We start from the raw sequence: 21,183 nt of genomic DNA, 5'->3' as shown, positions 1-21,183 counted from the left end.
CTTCCACATTATGGTCTCAAACCACTGTTTAAAATACATTTGCTAATTTCCTTCCTGTTACTCTCTAAAACCAATGAAAAGATACCGGAAGGCAGAACCTGGCTTTCACTTCCAGGAGACATTAAATCAGACTTGGACTCTCGCTGAACAGCTGTGTGGCCTTGGGTTGGCAGCACAATATTCTGAGCCAGTTTCCTCTGGTGTCAAGCAGGGCTACTATCAGCTACATCACTGAATAATAGTGAAGATGAAAAGAGGTCACATTGATGTCTCTCAGGGGCCTACGACAGGCCCTACTGTGCAGTGGGCACCTTTAAACCTCTGCCACTGGAGTCCCTCCCCGCTGGGACTCTAGAGAAAACCCGAGTCTGCAAACAGTCAGCACCTCATTCTGTTCCCTCGCTCTAACCCACAAACCCGAAGTCCCCCTTTCCTCCCTCCAGAAGAGGTTAGAGCTGTACCTCCTCAGGTGTGAAGGTAACAATCCCTCAGCTCAGGTAGCTCGTCCTCCTACCGCCTCAGGAATTTTGCTCCAGGATGTCCTCCAGAGAGGGGATAATTATGCATTCCACCTTTTCTTCAGTCTCCTCTGGCTGGCTCCTTCCTCAAGCATTAAACACATTCTAGTTTCTTTCTTTAAAAAAGAAACGTCTTGGACTCCACCTCCAGGACAGTCCTATCTTTTGCCTCCCCTTCAAGGCCACTTCTTAAAAAGAGTTGTTTGCACTGGCTGTGTCTGGGTCCTCACCTCCCACTCACTCCTCCTTTTCTACTTTAATTTGGCTTCCAACGCCATCAAACCGAAAAATGTTTGTCAGTAAATCACCAGATTTCCTTGTTGCTCCTTTCAGTGGCCATTTCTTGGTTCTTATCACATCCGCAGCATTCCCAGCTCTGGGGGCTGGGACACCGCTGATCACTCCCCTCTGACAAACTGCTGGAGAGTCTGACACCCTCTTCTCCGGTCTCACCTCCCCAGTATCCTTTCTGAATTTCTTTCTTCGGCAATTCCCCAAATGTTGGTCTTTCTCAAGGCCCACTAAACGATCCCTTTCTTCTTTTCTTCAACAGTCTTTCCCTCGGTAAATTCATCCACTCTCGTGGAGTCAGTCAATAAGGTGGTCACCTGTCCGTAGGTGCCCCAAACTGTTCTGGTTTACCCTTGTTTTCTCAGTATAATAGCAACTCCCCTCACCCAAACATCCCAGTTTGGATGCAAATAAATGATCCGGTCCCCTTATCAATTACTATTTGTATGCAGATGAATGAACTGAGGCAATAAAGCACAGTGGCTGAGAGGGTGGGCCCTGGAGTCAGCCCCCTGGGCTTATATCCTGCTCCACTATTTATTCATGAGCTTCTGAGACCCTGGGCAGGTTGAGTAATCCCTTTGCACTTCAGAATCCTCATCAACAACACGGGGATAACACTATGGATTTCTGAAGAAGTGAGAGTTAAATGAACATATGTAAAGTCGTTAGCATGAGGTCTGCCACATTTTTAAGTGCTCAATAAATGTAGCTAGCCCAAACTTGTCACTTGGGTTCCAGACATAATCAGGTGAGTAGAATAAAGTTCCAAGGGGGTAGGGGTGGGGCGGGGCAAGGAGTAATTTAGTCTGTGTGGGCCTCTTATCACTTCTAAATTCTCTAGACTCCCGTGTATCCTCCCATCAAACTGTGGCTGAATTCCTAAGATAATCTTGTGACCTTTGAACAATCTTCCTAAAGATAAATATTGATCCTCAGTGGGAATGATGGCAGCATATTCTTGCTGTGCATTTTTGGAGAGCTGCTATATAATTTATTCTCGAAACATTAGCTGGTGATAAGTAGGTGGAAATAAACTCTGCTTCTGAAATGCTTGGATTAAGTCATTTTTATTTTTCATGACTGTGGTTTGTTTCCATTATTCCGAAAATATCAAAATCCTTGAATGATAGCTTGGATATCGAATAGTTCAACTATTTCTTGGCAATAAAAAATAAGATGTAATTCTTGAAAATACACTTTAGGGAGGAGGAGGTTGCAATATATTTTGGGAAGCTGAGCAGTGACCAGTTTCAACTTTGTTTTATATTTTATGGTTAATTTTTTTGCTTTCCATAAATTATTCTTAATGCTTAAGAAAGTGTCTTACTTTGAAACACTCTCTAAAATGGTATTGTTTTTATTTTATATGTGTTTTCTCACATAAAACTATCACCCAGGTTTTCAAATTTTGTATTTTCACTTTTCACTTGATACGCTAGCATAACTTCAACATTTTGCATTTATAAACTTTGTTTTTTAACCTCAGCTATGATCCTTCCTTCTGTGCATCTCCTCAAAGCCTGTGGGTGAATTATACAGCTTGTGTGTACCCAAAGGGCTTTTTCTCACCTCTTCAGGTTTACTCTGCAACTTTGCACTGAAAGTTCCCAAACCTCTTCCTCTACTAAAATTCGGTTCCTTCTTTAAGACCCAGTTTAAAATGCAATTCTGTGAGCCTTCCTTATTTTCCCAGACAGAAAAATCTCTCCTGACAGGTGCCTCTATTTAGCACATGGTTCTGTTTTGTACCATAATTAACTGCCGAAGTGCCTTTCTACCCAGTATGTCCTAGTCCTGGATGGCATAAGGTTTTACCCATCCTTGTACCCCTCACAGCCCAGTATTTTATGCATAATAGTTAGTATTCATTGAGCATTTACTCTGTGCCAGGCCTATTCTATTCTCATAATCTCGTGAGGGAGGAACTATTATCTTCATTTTTATGGATAAACTGAGGCCTGGAGAGGTTATGTAAATAACCCAAGGTTATAGTAAAAGGCAGAACTGATCTATTACTGACAGCGAATCTTCTGATAGATTAGGTAAGCTTAAGATTTTGTTTTGCTTCTTTAGGAAGAAATAATGGCTCCAGAGCCTGAGCCTTTAAACCTCAGCTATAAATATTTTTTGAAATTAAGAGGAAAAAAGTAGTCTTAGCTAGGAAGATATTTTGCATGTAGTTTTCCTTTTTATTTTCTGTTGAAAAACAAAACAAAGCAAAGCAATGTTTTGTGCACAGCTTTAAATTTTTCTACGAGAAAACAGAGCAGGTATGAAGTCAACTTAGGTCAATTTTCATCACTGATACTTAGCGAATTTCTATTAATGTGTTAATGGAAAACTCAGTGCTGCACTAAAACTTATTTGTGTTTCAAAAAATTTTATATTTATGCTGACAACTCTAGATTCTAACCAATGGTGGAATAAAAATTTCCGATGGTTGAAAAGGAAGGGTGGTGGGGAGCTAATAATGACCAAATTGCTTTCCATTGATGAACATGTTGGATTCTGAAAATTCTGTCTCCAAGAATGTCCACAACAGCCTATTTAACCAGCAAACATTCGGCTGAGTCAGCAGGCTGGGGTTTCTGCCACCTCCAGTGCTCACTTCACCTCTTTTTTCATCCTTTAAATGGGAGAGACTATCCCTATGGTCCTCTAAGGAGATTACACAAAAGAGCTTTTAAAATGGATATTATTTTATTGTTGTTGTTAACAATGTAGTATCTGAATACTAAGTGCAATAGTGTTTCTATGGGGAAAAAAGGTTTTGAATTTAAAATTGGGATTCTAAGAGCCAGTCTCTGTCTGCCTTGTTCCCACCCTCAGTGTTTCTCAAAGGGCTCTAGATCTGGGTTCCCACCGCTGTGTGTGTTGCCAGCGGGACCTAGGAATTCCCCAGTGTTAAGCCCTAGGGTTTGAAACAGGAGGGACGAGGTCCAGGAGGTGGAAGCTGACAGAACAAGAATCTGTGCTCGGGAACTAACTTCGGCACTAACTTCTGACACTAGGCTTTTCCCAAGTCCTGCTTTCCTTCCCTTCAGCTCTAAGTTTGGACCTACCACCATAGGAGCTTCTCTTTGTACAGCCATGCCCTGCAGAGTTCTTAGCTTCTCCCTAGTCCACCAAGAACAAAAACAAGTCAACAGCTCAACAATACCTATCTTAGAATGACTCGTGGCAATCAAAGGAAATGCTCCACAAACTCTACAAATGTTAATTATAGTTATTCTGAGCCACCCCAGCATTTTGGGGGGATGGGAGTTAGTAGTTAAAGGAACTTTCCAATTAAATGAAGTATTTAACTTCTTACTTAGGAACACTAATTTAACTTGTCATTTAGTAACATTAGTTAGTACCCACTCCAATAGTATGTTACATGTTTTACCTACTTACCTATTTATTTATTCTTCTTACGAACACTATGAAATCGGTACTTTTATTTCCCTCCCTTTTACACATTCGGAAATTAAGTTTGGCCGATTGAGTCATCTGTTCAAGGTCATCCATTTTATAAAAGGCAGAGCTGGGAGTCAAAGCTGATGCCAAGTCTTCGTGGTGAACCACAACATACACGTACGCGTACAATAGATGCTTCACATCATTTCTTGTTCACAATCTGTTTTTTCCTTTCCCTGTGCATTTTTAGAGATTCAGTAGTTTATCACTCCTTCTTATTATGAAATAACAGTTGTCTTCAGTGAAGTTGGGTGGGGTGAAGTGGGCTAGGATGGTGAGTCCACAAGAAATGAAGATGCCAAGGAAGGCTGGTCAGAAATGCAAAATTAGTGCTTAAAATAAAATGGGGAAACTGGAAAGCACTTACTCACTAAAGTAACTGGTGATTAAAAAATGTACCTCTCAGTTGATTCTAGATCTGTTGCCTAGACAGACTCCTTCCTCTGTGGTAGATCAGAGTGCCAGGTTGGAGAGCCAGAACCTGGGCTGCAAGGCAGGTAAGTTCACCTCTGAGTGCTGCTACGTTTGTGAGCCAGCATCTGAGGAAAGGATGCCATTTCCCGTGGCATCTGGGGCAAATAACACGAGTCAGCATTTATTTTCATGCATTAGAAAGTGGAAGACTAACGACCGAAGCTTTAAGACACTGGCAAATATGAAAACATAAAGTGGTTGGTAAATCCAAACTACGTATAGCTTCTTCCAGGAATTTGGCTCTGAGCTTGCTTTCATTTCACATTTCTCAGTAATTTGGGTGTAACTTATATTGACTCTAACTTTGTTTTACCCCATTCAGACCCTCAGGTCTTATTACCTTAGCTTATGTGGTGTGTTCACAGCTGAAAAAACTGTTAGGGAAAGATGGTGAGACAAGAGAAAGGGGCAGTGAGACAGGAGAAATAGGGAAATGATAAGAGGAAGATTGCACCCCTTTCTAATAAATTTTTAGTAGTAATAATCCTGCACTTTTGTGTGGTGCCCTTCCTACCACCCTGTGGGTGGAAGAAGAGCCCATTCCAAGTGTCAGAAAACTACAGGCCTAAGCTACGGCCCCAGGTAAACACAGAAAGTGGCAGCTACGACGATTTTCTGATTCTGCCCCTACTCTTCCATTTGAAACAAACTGGAGAGGGGAAAGGGCAGTGGTGTTCTGATTGATTAGATATAGATAAGCTTGGAGCTTTGTTTTCCTTTGTTTGGAAGGATGTGATTTGGAGGAGGAGGCTTATCACCTCCCCCACGAATATCAAGATTAAAGAGAAGGAGGAAATGAAGCAGAAAAAAGAAAAAAGGAGGAAATGAAGCTTTAAAAAAGTTTTTCCCAAGCTGTAAAACTTCTATAGGTGTTTTAAACACTTTAGGATAGAACACTTCTCCATTACGTTAAATGGTGTAAAATACCTAACAAAGAAGAGTAACAGATTCTAAAACAGTTCTGAAAAACATGCCCTATGTGCTTAGTTTTTGTTTTTTGTTTTAATACTATGCTATTTGGGGGAAATTGGCTTATAAAGCAACACGGTTGTCTTTTCTTGAAAAATGTCATTTTACTTTACTTCATTGACTATCAATGTGTTGCTTAATAAATTCCATACATTCCACATGTTTTTATCCTCTTATCTATAGCCATAGATTTGCATTTTTTCCCATGAATTTTAATACAGTCATTATTGTGTCTCAAGGCAGGGCTTCATCTAGAACCCAACTGATAACTTTGGTATTTTAAAATTCAGAGTAGTCTATTACATAACTTTGAAAACTTACCATTAGTTTGATTCTGACATTTCTGTAAATGAGCTGCAAATCTTTCCAGTTCTTTAGATTCCAGCTAATCTGTATATCATGAGACTAAAAGGAACAATTGAGGGAAGGATGACTAAAATTCACATACTCATCACAAGACCAGAGAACAGAGGAGCTGTAATAATGCACATCATAATCTTGATTATACTCTTTAAATTTAAAATAAAGACCCAGCAACAGATTTTCTACTGATTTTCTTACTTTCAAGAACTTAGTATGATATTTGGAGACTGTTACTATTGTTATTCTGGTCCCCTTTCGCGTTCTATAGCTCACTGGTCTGGCTGTCTTTCTTATCCACCGAACTTGGCTTTTTCCTAAAAGATAATGAAAATTTACACATGTGTAATGTTTTACATGTAGAAAGTGCTATCTCACAACTGATCCCCCTTCAAAAAGTAAAGTGAGCTCTAATTATTTCCATTTTGCGGATGGTGAAACTGAGGCCATGAGACAGCTTGAATGACTGTCACCTTGATGAAGCAGGGACTTGGAGAGGTTCTGACTGCAGTGTGTGTCATCTTCACTGCCTTCTCAGTGTGGAGGCCAGACAGGGTGCACTGCCATTATCATTATTCTTAAATTATTTTGCTTATTTTTAGAAGGCATGTAATGCACATGGCACAAAACTTCAAAAGGTACAAGGGGTATGAGGGAGAAGTAAGTCCTCCTCCTTTTCTTGTTGTCTAATCCCTCATTTTTCCTTCTAGAAGCAGTAGTGTCATCAGCTTATTGTATATTCTGCTGAAAATATTCTATACAGATATTCTAAATCTGAAATATTTTATTCTCTCTTCCTTCCTTCTTCAGAGTGATGTTAGCCAAGGAATGAAAAGTGGTCTGATTCTGAATATACAGAGGGTGCCAAAAAAATGTATATACATTTTAAGAAAGGAAAAAACTACTAAAATTGTAATACTTAATATATAACGATAGCAAAAGATGAATACAAGTCACGTTTGACTTCTTCAATTACAAGAGGTGCTCAAAGTGGTTACCATCTGTGTCCAGACAATTCTGATCATGGCGAACTACTGCTTGAGCAACTTTGACCAAAATGGCCACCTGTATACATTTTTTTGGCACCCCTGGTATTTTGAAGGTAGAGGTGATAGGATTGTGAGAAAAGGAGAGGAGACAAGGCTAGCTCCATGGCTTTTGGCCTGAGCAACAGGAAGGATGAAGTTGCTGTTTACTTAGATGGAGAAACTTTCAGAGAAACAAGTTTGGGGAGTGGAGGTCAAGTATTTGGTTTGGGGCTTTTTACATTTGAGATGCCTTATACACATCTGAACTGAGATGTTGAACAGAGATTTGGATAAACAAGTCTGGAGTTGAGGGGAGAGGCTGGAGATACCGATGTAGTTTGGATGCCGTAGCCAATGGAGAAGGTGAAGCTGGCAGAAAAGAGGTCAGAATATTGAGCCCTGGGGCACTCCAGAAGTAGGAAGTCAGGAAGATGAGGAGGTGCCCGTAAAAGACGGAAGAATCAGTGAAGCAGGAAGAAAACTAGGAGAGTGTGAAGTTCTGGAAGCCAAGAGTGGAAGTGTTTCAAGGGAGGCCTCACAGGAGGGGTTGTCTGTGTAAGAGATAGTTGATAAGTAGGATGTTTGATCATTGGTTGTAGCATCGCACCAGACATTGGTGACTTTGATAGAGTGGTGGGGACAAAGGCTGATTAGAGTGGTTAAGAGAGAATGGGGGAACTGGAGACAGTAACACCTTCCAGGAGTTTTACTATAAAGAGACGCAGAGAATGAGAAGTCAGCTGGAGGATGAAGTGGGGTTCAGAGAGTTTTATTTTCTTTTATGATGGGAACAATAATAGCATGGTTTTATGCTTATGGGAATGATTCCGTAAATAGGGAAAAACAGAGGATACAGGAGGAAAAGGGGAAAATTGCGGGAGCAGTGTCCTTGAGTTGGTTCCAGTGGTAGGATCTAGTGCCCAAGTAGAGGAGTTGGCCTTGAATAGGAGCATGGAAGTTGGGAACGAGGGAAATGATGGGAAAGAGCAAGTACAGGTCTATAATGCTGGGGTATGGAGGTGCCAGCTTGTGGGGGGTTTCCTGATTGGATTTTCTCCGTGAAACCCAAAACAAGGTCAAGGTGACAGCTGAGAGTGATCCAGGGAGGGTGGTATTAAAGGTCTGAGGAACAAGAAGAACATATGATGAAATAGTCATCTAGGAGATGAGAGAGGCTGTAATTATTGAGCAGCATGGAGACCCACTGAAAGCTGGGAGCCCTTATTTGAAGTGAGGTGCTTAGGACGGATGTTTGGTTTTCTCTAGTCTGTTTCAGCCACATGGGTGCTGGTGCGGAGCAGGCAAAACTTGTGTTCAATCAGGGTTGGGGTTTTGCCTTTTGATTTCTATAATGCATGCCACATGCAATTGTAAATTTATAATTTATTTTAATCCACAATTTATTTAAAACCAAACCCATAAAGGCCAAATATTTTAGACAGCAAAAAAAAAAATCTAAACATAAGGGCAAAAATAATGTTCCTTTTATATTAACAACTCTTTAATAGCTTCAGCTACAGATCAATTTAAACCTATTGTCATAAGAGCCATTATCACTTTATCCACATTTTCTATTTCAAGGAACACTGCTATTTTTCTTACCTTCTAGGAACAGAGTGCTTCAAGTGGGCCAGAAATCAAACCACTAAATATTTACTTATAAATGCACTTATTTCAGCCAGCTGGTGTGTGTTTGTGTTCAAATCCATGCCTGGCTACCTTAAAAAAGGACTAAATTTGGCAAATCACAAAATAATATGGAGGGTACCAAAAAAATGTATACACATTTTAAGAAAGGAAAATTGTATTAACATTGTAATACTCAACATATACCGATAAGAAAAGATGAATAGAAGTCACGTTTGACTTCTGCACTTATAAGAGGTACTCAAAGTGGTTACCATCAGTGTCCATCAGACACTTCTGATGACAGCGAACTACTGCTTGAGCAACACTGACCAAAGTGTCCACTTGTATACATTTTTTGGCACCCCCGGTATGTGTTTTCTTTGCTTGTATGACTGGAAACCATGTATGTATTCTTGATAATTTCTCTTCAAAGCACTTGCATTTCGCACTTTTAAGCACATATGAATAATTTATTTCTATTGGGCACAAAGACTTCTTTGATAGTATATTAAGAATTCTGAGACTCAGGATTAAAACTTCTCGTGAGTGCAATTTAGTAACTGAACTAAATTCTGCACTGAGTCAGTACTTGCAAACTTTGTGCTGTTGAGGAGCAAGGCTAGAGTTGTTGGGATTTGGGAGGTGAAGGGTTGAGAAGAGCCAAATTGGTGGTTTTACCAGGAATTAAAGAAGTGAATTTATAAAAGACCCCATTCTGTTAGGATTTCTTAAAATTTTCTATGAACTTTTTTAGAATTCTTACTTTTTATGCAAGTTCCATATTGTGCTCCAGTTTAGCTTAGTGGTTCGGAGCATGGCCTTTCCAGGCGGAAAAGTTGAGTTCAGAGTCCCAACTATGTGTATGAGCTGTGTGACTGGGAGAGTTACTTAATATGTACTCTCTGGCCCAATTCTAGGGGCGGACATTGATTATGCAAAGTGCTAGGCATTTAATAAATGCTCAATTTATTCTAGGAATTACTATACATACATCCGTGCTTTAGTAATACAAAAAAATTACTATTTTATATTACCAACTTAGTAATATAAAAATATACTTTAAATGGCTACCGCTGAAAAGTACCCTGTGGCTGGGCACAACTCTATGGACTGGTGCCCTCCTATGCCTGCAGAAACAAGATCTGAAAGTGGGGGGATGACGGAGATCATCCTTAGGCCAAGCTGAGGCACAGGGAGGTTAAGCAGCCCCCCGAATCACAGAGCTAGGCTGACAGTTGAGCTCTGACTAAGAACTGGCCTCCTGAGTCTCGGTCCCAGAGTCCCAGACCCATAGTTCATGAATTTCAGAAAAAGAAAAGTCATAAGCCTTTCACAAAGAATAACTTAATACCCTAGGAGAATTTGGCCTTGAATTATTTAGCAATGTCCCTCACCTATAGAAGACTGCAAACCATTGGTATAGTTTTCTGATTCCAGTTCTCTCTCTCTCTTTCTCTCTCTCTCTCCCCCTCCTCCCTCACTCTTTCTTATTACCATCTTAACCATTTTTAAGTGTATACTTCAGTAATGTTAAGTATATTCATGTTGTGAAACAGATCTCTAGAACTTTTTCACTTTGTAGAGCTGAAACTCTATATCCATTAAATAACAACCCTTCATTTGTCCCTCTCTCCAGCCCTTGGCAACCACCGTTCTACTTTCTGTTTCTATAAATTTGACTGTTTTAGATACCGCATAGAAGGGGATCAAACAGTATTTGTTTTTCTGTGCCGGGTTTATTTCACTTAGCATAATGTTCTCAAGGTTCATCCATGTTGCGCAGTATGTGACAGAATTTCCTTCTTTAAGGCTGGATAATATTCCATAGTACAGTTCTCTAAAGTTCACCGGATTACCACATCTATAAAAGCCAGTAGCTCTCAGATACTCTATTTATGTTTTATGTTACCAGTTAGTTGATATTGCTATTTATTAGTTACAATAAATTTTCCTTTCCTCAATACTCATTAGCATAAACTATGCAAATAAAGAAGCTTCATCCTAGACCAGAAATATGCTAAGAGTATCATCCCTCTCCTAATCAGTGGCAAAGAATCTTCCTTTATCTTTCACATTCATGATCTGCATTTTAAAAATTTCTCTTTAAAATTTCTCTTTTTTCAACTTGTCATATTTGAAAGCGCTATCTACAACATTGACAATTTAAAAAAATCTGTATATTTAAAAAAAGTACATGCTTGTAAGTGGCATTATAAATTAATTCTAACAGGGCTGGCCCGGTGGCTCAGGTGGTTGCAGCGCCGTCGCCGGTTCGATTCCCATATGGGCCAGTGAGCCGCACCCTCTATAGCTAAGACTGTGAATCACAGCTCTCCCTGGAGCTGGGCTGCCGTGTGCCGCCGTGGCCAGTGGCCAGCATGAATGGCCCGGGCAGCCAGCGAGAGCTACCGTGAACTGCTGTGAGTGGCTGACCAATGACTGGCGACCGACTGCGTCAGCTGGGGGGACTGCAAGGCTCATAATACCAGCATGAGCCAGGGAGCTGTGTTCTACACAACTAGACCGAGAAACAACAGCTTGAACTAGAGTTGGGGGGAAGGGAGGAAGAAGAAGGGGAAAAACGTTTTTTTTTTTTACTGTAAATAGTGATACAGGTTAGCTAGCTTGTCCCTAGGTAGACAGGGAGGTCCCTGGTGGAATAAACAAAAGACAGCCATATCCTAAAACTCCAGGTTTTTTGAAATCGCTCCTTTGCTCCAGGACATAATGTAACAAGGCCTTGAGGTTAATCATAAAATTCCTTTTGGCCTGACAAACGGAGCTGATCTGATAGATAAGAGTGGGTTACTTTGCTAGTTCCTTTAGGATGGGCAAGCAGAACAAATCTGGTAGACGAATTTCATTAGAAGGTGCCAGTTCCCTTCTTCAAACAGCTCTCCTTCCCCAAACAGGCAAGGGAAGGTATAAAAGTAAGAGCTTTTGCCTCAGTCTCGGGGCCACCCCCATTCGGGACCCCCTCCCGTTTGGGAGCTCTGACTCTTTGCTTTCAATAAACTATCCTCTTTTTAAAACTCTTTGCCTCTCCTGGGTCCGTGTTTCCATTTTTCGGTCTCACGACCCCGGCCTACACCCAGAAACTGCCGGCGGGTCCAACATCATCTACATCATTTGGGGACTCACAGGAAAAATATTCCTCCATGAATAGCACTGTGAAAAGTGGCTTCTGGTCAGACTCTTTTCAGATGGATATTTGCTTTCTAAATAAAATGATTGACTCAAATTGCATAATTTGTTTTACAAATCAATTGCAGAACACTATTCCATTCTTCTGGTAAAAAAGCAGGCTTTTAAATATTTTTCCAAATTATTTACACAAATAATGTTACTGGTTACAAATGTTACTGGTTACTCCTCCTTTAGGCCATTTCTCTCCTTAGTATATTTCCGTGTTGAATCTCTGAAATACATTTAAATAAATGAAGATGGAGAACTAGAAATTACTTCGCTTCTCTGAATCTGATGTTTCCCAGTTTAATTATCCTATGACTACAAACCTTTGACTCATTTGTCAGTATTCTGTTTTCTTAGTCATGATTTCTAAGTGCTGTGTAACAGTACCAATACTTATAGATTGGTATCAGAACAAAAGACTGTTTATTTTCTATACATGCATTTACTCGTGGTGATGCATGTCAGTTAAATCATGACGCGGTTTTAAAATACATGACAAAAATACCTAAGAATCAAGAAATGTCTCTGTTGCTGGTTGGATAAACTCTGTGACTATGCCACGATCCAATTTAAAATAAATTCTAAAGTAATTATCTTACTCCTCAAGCTCATTCCTCCTTTCAGTATGTGAAGTCAATGTTCACTTAATTGCTCCAGGACAGAAATTGCAAGATCATCTGTGATTCCTTCCTTACCTTGCCAGGAGCAGAGTAGATCCTATCTTCTAAATGCTCTCTGCTCAGTCCGCTTCTTTTCCTACAGCCTCTACCTTAGCTCAGATCTAAAATCCTGCCATGGCTTCCTAATTTATCTTCCCACATGTTCTTTTCTTCCTCCACCCCATTCTCTAACCTGCAGTTTTTGCTCTTTCTAAGATGCAGATCATCTAATTTCACTTCCCTTTCACAGACTGAATTTAAGTTGTTAAATCCTGTCAAAGTTTTCTGAAAATGTCAAACCTTCTGCCTCTTCTGAATCAGGCATATTAGCCAAATACATAGCATGACTGCAGCGAGGCCTGAAGGTCCCCAGCTGACAGGCATCTGGGTTCCCTTGGATCTCAATAATAAATAATAATGAACACTCACTGAGTATACTATTCCGAGTATTCTGAGCCCTTTAAGTGTATTAACTCTTTACAAAATCAACAATAGTAATTATTGCTATCATTTACCAAGAGTCTACTTTACATCCCAGACATCATATGTCCATTAGTTGTTACCTTTGAAACCATCCTGCAGGGTAGGTGTTCCTGTCTCCACGAGGAATATGAAATGAGGGAAGGAGGCTTCCGAGGGTCAGGTTTTGCCCCAGGCCAGTTAGCTAGGAAGCAGTAAGGTCTGGATCCAGTCCACATCAGCTTCCCCTGCTCTCTGCCTACCCCCAACACCTGGCACCTCATCGCCTCCTGGACAGGTGTCACTTCCATGCCGACACTGGTGCCACATGGAGAATGGTGATATAAACGGAAACTAAAACATTGTGGCAAAGTCAAGCAGGCAGTTTTGTTATTGCCTGTAGGGGAACAAAGGCCGGTGCTGAGTTGACAGCACCAAGCCTGTCACTTAACATGTCACTGCTTTGGTTTCAGGCGTGTGTCTGGTGACAGCAGCCTCAGACATCCTTGACATTTGGTGGAGCCACAGAAGAGAGACCCAGGGAAAACTTATAGCTCATTTACTTAAATTTTTACTCTGATTGCTTATACTCAGAAAACAACTAACAAAATGTGGGGTGTTATTCAGAGAGTTATGTTAACCCACAGACTTAAGGAGAAACTTTTTTGCAGAGCTTGATTAACCACAGACTTAAATTTTAGGAGGAAGTAGACAAAAATCCGCAAACATTGCTAGTCATATGCTTAGTTTGTTAAAGAAAACTCGAGAAGAAGCTTATTATTTCTTTAAATCAAAGGCAAACAAACAAACAAACCCCCAAATGTTGTATCTGAATAAGTTCTCTCAGTGGATGTCTTTAGGGAGGGGATGTATCACTGATGGCCAGGGCCAGGACGCGGCTCACAAGCCTGATGCAAGTTCTTTACCTGCGGTTGTGTCTGATAATGAGGGATGCATACTTACGTGTTCATGAAAGGACGATTTCCTTATTGTCATGTCCCTTCATCGTTTAGTCCAGAGGAGGAAGGAAGACAGGTCAGTGGGTATGTCCCACTGTCACCCATGCTAAGAGGAAGAAAAGGCAGCTGGGAGCTTCTCTTGGCCCCTTGCCGATCTGCTGGGTCATTCTTGTCCTATCAGGAGAGAGACAGCACTTCCGTCAGCAGGCTTGGGTGGGGGTGGCAACCTCAGCCAGCTGGAGGGCATGCCCCTGTGGCCTCGGCCTGCTCTGTGGAGGTGGCTCAGGGCTTCCTCTTTCAGGAGGTAATTAGTACAGTCTGCCGGCTCCCCCACTTCATCTCAACCAATCCAACATGCGTATGCAAACCAACACTTGTAATCTCCTAATCATTCATTTTACATTTAGCCCTCCATCTGTCACCTTCAGGCTAAAGTCCCTTTATTTTTTGGTGCTTTGACCATGGGGTACCTCCTAGGACCTGAAAAGATTTTTCCCTGAAAGCCCTCAGCTAGAAACCACCCGGGGAACCTCAGCTACATCTTCTCCTAGTGAGATTTTTAGTAAGTGTTTGCTAACATCCTCTTTCAACCTGAACAGTGAAAGCCCCTTCCTCCATTTTACTTCAATGCAGCAAAGTTGGCTCCCGCTCCAGTTCTTTTGGATGATTTTGTCAAAGTCTCTGGCCTTTCAGACACCCAACTATGTAAGGGGGGAGCACATACTGGCTATACCATCTAGTCGCCTGGGGTGTTGGCTTTTGAGAGTGCAGAGTGGAAGGTAGAGATGGAGCAGCACTCACGATCACCCTCAGATCTATTTTCTCACCTTCCTTTCCAACGTATAAGGGCCTTTAAAAAGTCTGGGATTTTTCAGTCAGTTCACATAGAGTGCAGAAAATGGAAGCGACTCTTTGCCTTGTCTCCAGTAAGCTGAAGGAATTACCAAGGAGAGAGGAGGTAGAGAAAAACCACAGGCCTGATATCAAGTATTAATAATATTATGGTTAATATTTATTGGGGGTAATGTTAGTTCTTTTTCTTTTATCTCCCTCCTACCCTTTCCCCCTTCATTGTTTTTTTATTAAAAACAAAAACCCAAACTATTGGCTGAATTGGTTGATGGTTATAGCAGAATCTACAGATAACCTCAATTACAAGGAAGATGAAACAATTAGGGAGAAAACTGAGCTAGGCTACCCAGATTCTTTTATACTGAGACTATCTGAATATATAGCATTTATTGTTAAATGAGAAGGAAATATTATGGCCCATTTACATAAATCAGCTTATTTGCAGACAATGAGGCAGGCAAATGAGGAGGAGCAATTAGAGCCACCAGACCCTTGAACTTTTAAGATGTAGGACCTGCCTCTCCTGGTCTGTAGGCAGTCGTGGATTAAAGAAACTAGGCAGCAAACTAGGACTGGCGATAGAGCCAGAGCATGATGCACATTCCAAGAACACCCAGCAGTCCGAGAACCAGACCAGGAACTGGCAAACTCCAATGGCTGTAGGGATTAGATATGAAATATAAGAGAATAAATGAGCAGGGTCTGTTCTTGCATGTACACTCACTCTGCATGTTAAACATGTAGAAATTGTCCTCACTTCCTCCAAGAATTATAGTGTATGTTTTTCCTTGACATTCTTTTTTTTTTTTTAACATTGTAGAGGTCTTTTATTTTTTTTACACATATCATGGCATAAATTCATAGGAATGGGTTCCAGCAGCAGCTCAGTCTCCTTTCCATCGGTTTTCACAAAGTGTGCTTTTCTGGGTGGAGCAGGCTGGTGAACGCAGGTACCTTTCTCTTTGGCTTCCTTCTCTTTTTGATCATTTTCCTTTACACGTTTCAGGAAGTGATCTCAGCTCTTGGAGAGCTTAATATGTGCAATATGTACACTAATTCTCTTGGCAAGAACCTTGCCCTTGTTTGTTTACAACAGTGCCCACCGCATGCTGGGTAACATTGTGGACCCTTCCAGTTTTGCCGTGGTAACATTTGTGGGGCATTCCTTTTTGAACAGTGCCCATTCCCTTAATGTCTATCTGCAATATCACCTTTCTTGTAGATTCGCATGTCTGTGGCCAAAGGAACAACTCCATGTTTTCTAAAAGGCCCATAGCAGAGAACACATAGCAGATACCTCTCCTCTTTCCATTTCTGTTGGCCATTTTGACGAATTCCTGGAAGATGGCAGTCCTGGCGAAAAGAAGCTTTCTTGACGTCCTTTAAGCTCTTATTATATCTTTTGTTTTGCCACTTCTCATGGGAAGAGAGAAATACCTCCCTACCATATGGAAAGAACAAATAAAAGTATGGTGGTAAACGAAAATTAATACCCAGCTTCAGTGCTGGGGCAATAGGGAATGGAGGGGATTGTGCGACCTGGAGAACACACGTGCCAGTTAAGTGAGCAGTAGCCACACTGCTCTATTGATTGCTTCATGAGGGAATATGGCTTCAGGATTACCAGCTATTCCAAGCGTTCAAAAAGAAAAATCTGTAAATATAGATCTTTATGAAATATACCTGGTTTTTAAAACACTGGCTAAAAAAAAAAGCACTATATTGGTAAAACCAAACATCTTTGAGGTTATTGTTTTTTTTATATACTTCTGTCTAGACAGTGAGGGAGTCAAATTCAAGTAAACATCTGGAAATCAGGGACAACACAACATGAGATCAAATTGGGGCAGTGGGTAGAAGACAGGTAAGCAGAAGCCACAACAGGGCCAGAGATAGAGAATTCTGAAACAACCTTGCCTCAGGAAAGCTTTCCCTTCTCTCTGTAGCAGAAGCCAGTTTCCCAGGCAACGTCCAGTCTGGCATAGCCTGAAAACATGTGCTTCTGCAATGCAGCATCATTTTTTGATGGGCCAATTTTGGCACAATTTCTCATAGCCTTGCCAACCCAAGAATGGGAGCTAAGATGGTGCTATTAAGTAGCAACTCCCTGTCGTGGCAAATTTTTACCCTTTTGTTAAGTACAGAGTTTAATGAATTTTCATTTCTTAGTAGCTCATTGAAATCAGGTTCTCAAAGCCTTAATGCCTCATACGCAGCTTTCAGTTGTTTTTATTTTGTTTGTGGTACTTAACAATTAATACAGATAATTGGATATTTGTAACACCAGTATACTGGTATTGTAGTCTATCTGATGACTTAATATTTCTTCACAATTGGACAGACAGAGCTCAGTAGCCTGTTTCCAGATAGATGCTTAGGGTTTACTCAAAGATGACCTTAAAAAAAATTTTGTTTCCTTTGTTAAGGAATAATAATAATAATAATAATAATAATAATAATAATAATAATAATAAAATATTGTTAGGGCAGTATTAATAACCATACCACCTAGAACTTAAAAAGCCTCCCAGATAACTTCAAACAACTCTCTATTTTGCTTTTAAAAACACTGGGGAAATAGAATTGAAATGAATAACTGTGCCTTTTAATCCACATCTCACGTGCCCTTTACTGTTTAACTTATGTCATTATGATATTTTCCACTTACTCTTGAACAAGCTGAACTAAGTTAGAGTTATTGGTCGGATGTAGCCGAATGCCATAGGCACATTGTATCCTGATATCAGCTGAGTATTTGGTAATGCTTGTTATAGCCTTATAAGTAAGATGGAGAAATATGTATGGGCTAGATGATAGCACATTTTAGTGCATTCATAAGAGTCATTTACATTCAACATCTGACATACGAATATCACTCATCATTGATTTAGTAAATATTTATGGGTTGCCTACTATGTACTAGGCACTGCTCTGGTCAACCAGTATGGGAGTGAATATAATGTTTTTTTTGTTTGTTTGTAGAGGGCACTGAGAAGCAATAGAGGTTTTAAAGCAATAGAGGTAGACACACCCCTCCCACACACAAATTGTATATACATTCCTATGTATAAATATATATGCAATTTTAAAAAAGATAACTAGCCTTGAGTGAAAAATAGATTTCATCCTCACCAATAGTAAATATTGCAATATACAAATAATTTTGAAATATCATTAGTGAAACATGCTATATCATTATATATAATACCATGTTAAAAAATGTACTAATAGATTGTTTTTTAGAGCAGTTTTAGGTTTACAGAAAACAAGTACAGACTTTCCATATATACTCCCTTACCTTCTAAATTCCCCTACTATTAAATTTTGCATTAATGTGGTACATTTGTTACAAGTGATGAACCAATATTGATATATTATTTTAACTAAAGTCTTAGTTTACATTAGGGCTCACTCTGTGTGGCATATTCTATGGGTTTGGACAAGTGTATACTTGTATGCACCACATTTCATAGTGTCATGTACCATCGTGTATCACTATGTCATATATCCACAACTACAGTATCATGCAGAACAGTTTTACTGCCCTAAAAATCCTCTGTGCTGCACGTCCTCCTCCTTCCCTCCCCTAGAAACCTTGGCAACCACTGATCTTTTTAGTGTCTCTCTAGTTTGCCTTTTCCAGAATGTCATATATAGTCGGAATTATAAAATATGTAGCCTTTTCTGATGGGCTTCTTTCACTTAGCAATAATATGCATGTAAGCTTCTTTCTTTTTTTTCCATGGCTTGACAGTCTGTCATTTGATTTTTGTCACCGAATACTATTCCGTTGTGTGGATATACCAGTTTGTTTATCCAGTGACCTATTGAAGGGCATCTTGGTTGCTTCCCCAGTTTGGAAACTGTGATTGAGCTGTTATAAATGTTCAAATGCAGGTTTTTGTGTGGCTGTAATTTCCAACTTATTGGGATAAATACCAAAAGACCATGACTGCTGGATTGGACAAGACTAAGTTTAGCACTATAAGAAACTGTTGCACTGTCTTCCCAAGTGGCCGCACCATGTTGCGTTCCTACCAGCAATAAAAGAGGTTCCTTTTGCTCCACATTCTTGCCAGCATTTGGTGGTGTCATTGTTTTGGATTTTGGTCTAATAGGTGTGTCATTGTTGTTTCAGTTTGTGATCCCCTAATGACATATGATGTTGAGCATCTTTTCATATGCTTATTTGCCATCTGTGTTTTCTTTGGTAAGGTGTCTGTTCAGATCTTTTGCCCAGTTGGGTTGCTTGTTTTCTTCTTAAGGGGTTTTGCGAGTTCTTTGTACTTTTTGGATATAAGTTCTTAATCAGATATGTGTTTTGTAAATGTTTTCTCCTAGTCTGTGGCTTATCTTTTCATTCTTTTAACAGTGTCTTTTTAGAGAAGTTTTTACTTTTAATGAAGTTCCACTTACCAATTTTTCTTTCATGGATTGTGCTTTTGGTGTTGAATCGAAAACCTCATTGCCAAACACAAGGTCACCTAAATTTTCTCCTATTTCATCTTCTAAGAGTTTTATAGTTTTGCACTTTACATTTAGGTCTGTGATCTGTTTTTGGGAAAGGCTTAAGGTTTGTGTTGTTTCTTGTCTTTTCTTTCATTATTATTATTACTTATTTTTTGCATGTGGATGTCCAGCTGTTTCAGCACCATTTGCTGAAAAGACTATCCTTTTCTTCACTGAATTGCCCTTGCTCCTTTGTCAAAGATCAGTTGCTTATATTTGTGTGGGTTTATTTCTGGGCTCTTTATTTTGTACCATTGATCTATTTGTCTATTCTTTCGCCAATACCACATCACTAGAGCTTTATAGTAAAAATTAAAGTCAGATAGTGTCAGTCCTCTGAATTTGTTCTTCTTCAATATTATTCTGGCTAGCATGAGTCTTTTGGCTCTTCATATAAACTTTAGAATCAATTTGTCAATAGCCACAAAATAACTTGCTAGGATTTTTATTAGCTTTGAGTTGAATTTGTAGATCAAATCGGAAAGAACTGATATCTTAACAATATTCAGTCTTCTTAATCCACGAGCATGGAATAACTCCCCATTTATTTAGATCATCTTTCATTTCTTTCATCAGTTTTGTAGTTTTCATCATATAATTTTACATATTTCTTTAGTTTTATATGTAAGTATTTCTTTTTGGTGCTAATGTAAATGGTGCTCACTTGTTCATTGCTGGTATATAAGAAAGTGATTACTTTGGTGCATTAACCTACATCTTGTAACTTTGCCATAATCATTTATTAATTCCAAGAGTTGTTTTTTGTCGATTCATTGGGATTTTCTACACAATCATGTTATTTGTGAGCAAAGACAGTTTTATTTCCTCCTTTCCAATCTGTATGCCTTTTACTTCCTTTTTAAAACAAAAATCTTATTGTATTAGTGAGGACTTCTATCCAATGCTGAAAAGGGGTGGTGAGAGGGGACATCCTTGCCTCTTTCCTAATCTTAGGGAGAAAGCATCTAGTTTCCATGAAGTATGGTGTTAGGTGTAGGTATTTTGTAGATATCCTTTATCAAGTTGAGGAAGTTCCTGTCTCTTTCTAGTTTGCTGAAGTTTTTCTTTTTTTTAAATTATGAATAAGTATTGGGTTTTTTCAAATGCCTTTTCTACATTTATTGATACAATCACATGCTTTTTCTGTAGATTGTTAATGAGATGAATTACATTAATTGATTTTCAAATGTTGAACCAGCCTCCTGTACCTGGAATAAATCCCACTTTATCATGGTATGTAAATCTTTTTATACATTGCTGGATTTGATTTGCTAACATTTTGTTGAGGATTTTTAAGTCTATGTTTATGAAGGACATTGGTCAATCGTGTTCCTTTCTTTAATGTTTTTGTCTACATTTGCCGTTAGAGGAATGCTGGAGTCCTAGAATGAGCTAGGACGTATTCCCTCAGCTTCTGTTTTTGGACAAGATTGTAGAGGATTGCTATCATTTCTTCCTTAAATGTCTGGTAGAATTCACCTGTGAATCCATCTGGGCCCAGTACGTTCTGGAAGATTATTAATTACTGATTTAATTTCTTTAATATATATATGTTTATTCAGATTTCTATTTCTCCTTGGGATAAGTTTTTGTAGATTGCATCTTTCAAAGAAATAGTCCATTTCATCTGAGTTATTGTATTTGTGGTCATAGAGTTGTTCATAAAATTCCTTTATTATTCTTTTAATGTTTATGGGATTAGTAGTGATGGCCCTTCCCTCATTTCTGATATTAGTAACCTGTGTCTTCTCTCTTTTTATGTATATCACTGTATTTTAACATGCAATTTTATTACAAGTGAGAGCAGATATGTTTTCTTTTA

General features: G+C 39.4%; 1 protein-coding gene across 1 annotated transcript in view; it reads right to left on the bottom strand.

The window, feature by feature from the left end:
• The window catches only part of PCED1B (PC-esterase domain containing 1B), a 214,127-nt gene that overhangs the window by 7,471 nt on the left and 185,473 nt on the right, over positions 1-21,183 (bottom strand). Inside the window, 1 exon segment of the mRNA XM_033118000.1 lies at positions 14,005-14,174. Coding sequence (XP_032973891.1) covers positions 14,005-14,012 — 8 coding nt within the window. The 5' untranslated portion in view covers positions 14,013-14,174.

The sequence above is a fragment of the Rhinolophus ferrumequinum genome, chromosome 10, assembly GCF_004115265.2.
Source record: "Rhinolophus ferrumequinum isolate MPI-CBG mRhiFer1 chromosome 10, mRhiFer1_v1.p, whole genome shotgun sequence".
Taxonomy (NCBI): Eukaryota; Metazoa; Chordata; class Mammalia; order Chiroptera; family Rhinolophidae; genus Rhinolophus; species Rhinolophus ferrumequinum.
The sequence above is the reverse complement of the archived record's forward strand: the minus strand, read 5'-3'. Positions and strand labels throughout refer to the sequence as shown.